General features: G+C 45.7%; 1 protein-coding gene across 1 annotated transcript in view; it reads right to left on the bottom strand.

Annotated features, from left to right (window-relative positions):
* Positions 1-5,379, bottom strand: part of LOC105362986 (LIM/homeobox protein Lhx9) — a 52,304-nt gene extending 46,925 nt beyond the window's left edge. The window contains exon 1 of the mRNA XM_011500553.1: positions 4,869-5,379. Coding sequence (XP_011498855.1) covers positions 4,869-5,219 — 351 coding nt within the window. The 5' untranslated portion in view covers positions 5,220-5,379. The remainder of the gene's footprint in view (positions 1-4,868) is intronic.
* Positions 5,380-6,385: the final 1,006 nt, after the last annotated feature.

The raw sequence follows: 6,385 nt of genomic DNA on the forward strand, positions 1-6,385 counted from the left end.
GACCCATGGGACCACGGCCCAGGCCGCGGGAGGGGAACGACACCGTAGAGGGGTATCGCTAGCATCCCCCCTCGCCCCTCACCGCCACAGTCCCCACCATTACCCTTCACCATCCTTCCGCGTCGCCGCTCCCTCATCCGCGCATGGCTCTCCCTTATTCAATTATATTTCTCTACGGTAAATGCCCATATTGTTACGTTTATCAATGGCTGGATGGACGAGACTTGCTTGGCTCGATAATATTGCCTAAATTCTATGCACCCTTTGCACTTTTTTTACGTACCCCCTGCACGGACACCCCGCCCCCTTCTTACATGGCCATACGCGCGCACCCTCGTCCCTCGTTGCTGCCCTTCGTTGTTTCTCATTCCACTGTTACCGTAGCCGTGGTCGTCACCACCGCCGACGCCGCCGTCGCCGCCGCCACCAGCATCAGATTCACCACCCCATCACTCCCCAATGAGTATTTAGTGTACATCCCTGAGTAATTTTTTTTGTCCATAGCCGTTTTGTAATGGCAATGGCTTCCTACACCTCGTGCCTACATCTAACTGTTGATCTTTTCTCGCCTTTATTATCATCCCGTCTCCATTTGTCACGTGTACATTGTGCGCGGATCGGATGTGTGTATACCAGTTGCGGAAAGAAAATATAGTCGCTTTTAACATTTTCTTCTCGTTACTTTGGCGCCTGACGCTTACATACCACATTAAGCTATTAATTATTATTATTTTTTTTTTAATTTTATAATGAGCTCTTTAGATTGTCAACTGTTGCTAAATCATCAAATTAAAACTTTTCTATTCATCTTGACAATGGTATCGAAATTTTTAGAGATTAAAAAAATACAAAAAACAAAAACAATAAAAGACGAAGAAAGAGAGAGAGAGAGAGAGAGAGAGAGAGAGAGAGAGAGATGAAAGCAAATGCAAGAAATAAATATGGGGAAAAAACGATTCCTACGCGTTCACAGGCCGTTACTCAACTAAAAAGACGAGAATGATAGAATAATTTTTATAAAGATTCGTATAACTGAGCATCAGAAAAAAACTCATTGCAAAGGTGATTCCTGATTTAGCTACTTTAAATACAAAATCAGACAACCTGTCCCATATATATGAAATTATATTAATACAATATTCAATGACGATAATTTCGGATATTTGCCATTGCGTGCCCGTTATTTATAAAACAAACGTCGCTTTAATATTAGTATACTTGAAACAGTATTTATAAATAAATATATTTATTTTTCTCTGGGTAGTGCGCAATTTGGTAACGATTGTTCTTACATAACGAAATTAGGAAAAAATGTCCTATTAAATACTATGTAATTAGAAGGTAAATGGGAGGAAGAGTTTTAAAAATAGACGAAGCAAAAGGAAAAATCGGGATATTCTGAATTACTTCCTAAATAGAAAAAATAATGGGTCTGAAGTAGCCATAGCATTTAAAAGGTAATTGCATAAGACTTGGAATGACTGGACAGTTTTTTTTCTCTCCTATTATTTTTCTGCATGATCATTGTTGGTGGGGATAATAAACTTCTGGTAAATTCTGTTTTTCTTGGCTGCGAATGAAAAAATATCCGCCATGGACGTGTCGAGGATAAACATATTTTGCTAGCTCTTTCCTGCTCCGAATCGCACGAACTTGCATATCAATAATGCCACAAGTTATCGCGGAAAATCCAATATTTATCTTGCAACATCTGGCACTGGTTTTGCGCGACGTTGAGAAAAGTCAATTACAATGCAATTTAACGGCTCGATTAATTTTCCCGCAATCGACAAAAAGATTCCCGCTCTCCATGCTATTACCAACATATTTGAATCAAATGTCTTGTAGCCGAACAGACTCTTTTCTTCCGCGAGCGACTCCTTCTCGACGGCTAATTTATTCGCGTGCACTCGTATGCCAGGCAACACAAGGCCAACATTCGCGTACTCGCATAATTGCTTTATAAATTGTCGCGTATTGTTCAAGGAAGTAAATTAGCCATTAATATAATAAGCAATGGAGGGCAATGATCGAGCCCGGGGTGGTGCTTCCCGGCTGATCGTTGCTCGTGTCGAATCTCGCCGATCAAAGCACGGGTGTCCCCGTGTCCACGAGACCGTTCTCCTCGGCATCCTCGAGCGCACCGACCTAAGGCGCGTGAAATCTTCCTTCTCTCTCGCTTGCTCTTTCTCGAGACCCTATCGTGCTAAGAAATCAATTTGCTCCGAGGCGCGAACGTGTAGAGGGTAAGATTTTTATTGTCAGCCGTTATCCGCATATCGGATTCACGATGCATCGCGCAACGCGTGTAATGTTCCATCGTTTCTCCGACTCTGCTGTATTTGCCTATGCCCTCCGCCACAGCTACTCTCACCTTCTCACTCACACTCTATCTATCCATCTATCCATCTATAGATCTATCTATCCATCCATCTATCCATACATCCATCTATCCATCCATTCATCTATCCATCCATCCATCCATCCATCCATCCATCTATCCATCCATCCATCCATCTATCTACCCATCTATCTATCTATCTATCTATTTACGGCTCAGGGCCAAAAATAACGAGTTTGCAATGGAAAAAGTAATGCAATTGACAGGAACGCTTGGCGCTGGGCTAACGCGGACGTCTCTGCTAATTGAAAATCAAATCGCCCTCTCATGATTAATCGTCGACTGTGTTGCGCAAGCTCTCGGGCATCCGCGTATCTCGCGAGGCGAGAAAAAATAGCGCTAATGACCTGGAGAGAGATTTCGAAAAGTCCGGCCAGCGCGTCGAGACACTTCCGCTTGGGACTTTCTCTCATGGCCATTCTGCTGCGACCAATGGACACATTACGCGTACGCGTATACACGTACACGCGCCGGGGTGTATAGAAAGTGGTCTATAACCGCGGTTATCGTAAAATACATCTCATTATGCTGCAGTGCGGAGACGCGTACGCGCATAGGCACCGCGAGAAATCCGAAACTACGGCGCGGAATATCTATCATTATGCCACCGATTCATTAAATCCTATTAGTTGGGTAAGAAACGCATAAATATAATACAGCGGGCTTGGTCGAACGGAATCGATGCCGCTCGCTAATAATACTTTACAATTAGGAATAATCATTGGCTTTTATAAATTCATTCCGTTTTTAGGATAGGAGATTTAATGCAGCATTTCATTGTAAATGAACTCGTTATGGTGGAGATTCCGTGTCAAGAGTTAAACGTCTCTGCGTGTATTTTGTTTTTTTTTACCAACTTTTCATTAGTACGATATTGGTATTTTACGGGGGGGGGGGGGTGGGGGTATGCATCGCTTTCATTTTGCATTTAACGCTTCAAAGAATTGGATCGAAAGTTGATAAATACGAAATGGCGTGGACGAGAGGCCGCCAATGGATACATTTTAGAAATATTTTACAGTCTAATCCCAATTTGATACTCGTGTGAAGCAAATCTTGAAATAAAGACTGGATAGAGAGATAGATAGATAGAGAGAAAGTGAGAGAGAGAGAGAGAGAGAGAGAGAGAGAGAGAGACAAACAGACAGACAGACAAACAGACAGACAGACAGACAGACAGACAGACTCACAGACAGAGATTGCTTGTATGTTGAGTTTGGCTCCGTGCGTGCGTGTGTTTGTATTCGTACGCGCTGAGGTATAAGGCTCGCATAAGGTCCCAACGTAATTCACAACAAAATTCAATCGCCTAAATGCCAGATTCAAGTTGGCTTTTTATTACTATTAAGATATAATTCTTTGCATCTACATGACTGTAAAATTGACTTGCGTTTTCAATTCGCGTGACGCATAATGCTCGATCGTCGTGACAAACGTTCAAGTCGCAAAAGCAACATCCTTCGAGTCGCCATCATGTCATTTTAGTCCCAATGATTCGGATGATTTTATGCTGCGTGGGGCTCGACATCTCGTATTACCGATGACTCATCGGAGGCACTTTGTCCAGCAGATTTGCTCGAAATCGGCATCGAGCATCGCTTAAGTCGATCTCGGCATCTCAATAGACATCGACGACGGGCCGTCAATCTCGATAAATTATTTCAATCGCAGACAAAAATCATAGGCGTTAAAAAGGATCGGTGGACCCACGATGCAGCGGCTACCTCGGCGCATAAAACAGCCGCGCGCATAAACTAGGCAACAAAAATACAAGTTCTGGTCGGTGTTTTGGTACGAGTGTGACGAGAAATCATTAGGCGGCCGCCGGTACCCCGAGAAACTCTTGTCCTCGAGTCCATTGAAAACGGGCATAATAATACCCATAAAAATGAACATTTTACAACAAGAGTTACAAGCTACAGATCTCTCCCAACATGTGTCAAGTAAAATGTATCGCACCCGAGTTACAAGATCTTTTATCAAGGCCGACGGACTGTTGTCACTTGCCGCGACCGTATTTACAATGTGCCGCATTTAATCCTGAACAAGGAGTTTTCGAATTCCTTGTTCCAAGTCACGGTCGTTTAGTGGACAAATAAATCCGATTGTCCCTGTATTTCCCATTTAATGGATGCAAATGCGAGGCTGACCGTTAATCCATCAACGACGGTTTCTGATTAAATCTGGTTAAATCAGTCCGACGATTATCGAGGGAGGAAAGCTCGCGCAAGCTCCGAGACGGTGGGGACTATCGCGGACACCACACAACATGATCTGACTGTTCTCGTATCAACGATCAACTACTGTGAATTTAATCCGCGATATGACCTTGGCGAGATTATCCGAGTGCACGCGGGGCATCATAAGTCCTGATGTATGCTTGTGTGACTGCTGTGCTGCTGCTGCCTTAGGTGTGCATGTGTGTGGGTACGGGGATGGGTGTTTCAGGTAGTGTGCGAGGACTCACCTTGAGGGTGCAGTTGTTGTTGTGGTTGACGGGCGGGTAGCCGGTCATGTGGCCGGGTAGGTGGGGGTGCTGATAGGGCCGGTGATGTGGCTGGTCCTGGGCCTGCTGCATCATCGCCTGGGCGGCTGCGTGATGATGGCCGTTGCTCGGCATCGCCTGGGCCTGCTGGTGGCCCGGGTAGCCCTGGGGCCCGTCCTGTGGGCCCGCGCCGTACGGGGGCGAGTGGGGACTCGGGTCAGGGGTCGAAGCCGTCCCGTTGCCGCTCGTCGATGAGCCGTAGCCGTGGTGGGGCTCGCCGGGCGGGTGGTGCGGGCTACCCGCCAGCGACGGGTGGTGGGGGTAGGGGTTCATACCGGCGGCTAAGGCGCTCGCCAGCTTGGCCGATGGGAGGGGGCGGGCCGGGGTAGCCCACCACTTGCCTCGTGCCGGAAAATACGTGGGCCTTCAGCGGCTCGTCCTCGTCGTACACCAGGTCCTTGCCCGATGCGTGCTGCTGCTACCTGCCTTCGACGATCCCTGTGAACACGAATGGCGCGCAGAGGCGAGAGTTATGGCGTTGGTTTTTCCCTTGTCGTCGGTCGTCACGTGGACCGGGAACGCCGGGCGATTAGGTCGGTGCGCCACGGCCCGGCCCAGTGACGGATTTTTATTTCTTTAGCACCGGCGGCGGCGGCGGCGGCCGATGACGCCCCCGAATTAAATCGTTATGTCCGAGGAGGGTCAGCGATTCATTCAATGCTCATCGTTCGTAATTGTAGGGTATTTTGGGGAGGCGATAATGAGCGACTGGAAGATGTTTATTTTTCTATGAATGCAAAAATAGGCAACCGGTAAACGGCCTAGAATATTTCGTTTTCGTTTCTATTATAACATATTATATATATATATATAGCGGAACGATAATATTTCGAATAAGTAGGGATTGAAGGTATGAGTTATTGAAATGGCATATCGGACGGACGGACGGACGGACCTCGTTTTCGTATTTCATCCTCCTTAGCAACTGTATTCAATTTTCATTTCACCAGGACTGCTGGGCAATCGAATGCAATAAGGTATTTCAAATTAGCAAATTGCAAAATATTAAACAACTTTTCAGCAATGCTAATGAAACGAGATTAAAGCAGTTGAGTTTCAAAGTGGTAAAATTTAATTACGCGCTCAGAAGCGTGCAGGCGGAAAATGAAGTGGGAGTTCACTACAAATATCGTACTATTGGCAAGGATAACAAATGGGAAAGAAAATAGTTAAATAAAATGCGAACGGAAGGATACTGGAAAAGTAGGAAAATGAATGGGGTCGTAGATGTTATGGGCAGTAGTTTGAAATTCTAATAGGCGCTATCAGTTAACAGCGAATCACGGACGCTGGGTCAGTCAATATGACAGGCATTTATCTGTTAATTTACCTGCGAACCATCTGAACGAGCATTAAAATTTAGCACGCGTAATACCGAAGTTAGGCTCGACTATTAAAAAATTAGCGAACGTTTGCCAACGGCACGTGACCGAATCCCT

This window comes from Ceratosolen solmsi, unplaced genomic scaffold (assembly GCF_000503995.2).
Source record: "Ceratosolen solmsi marchali unplaced genomic scaffold, CerSol_1.0 scaffold56, whole genome shotgun sequence".
In the NCBI taxonomy this organism is placed as follows: domain Eukaryota; kingdom Metazoa; phylum Arthropoda; class Insecta; order Hymenoptera; family Agaonidae; genus Ceratosolen; species Ceratosolen solmsi.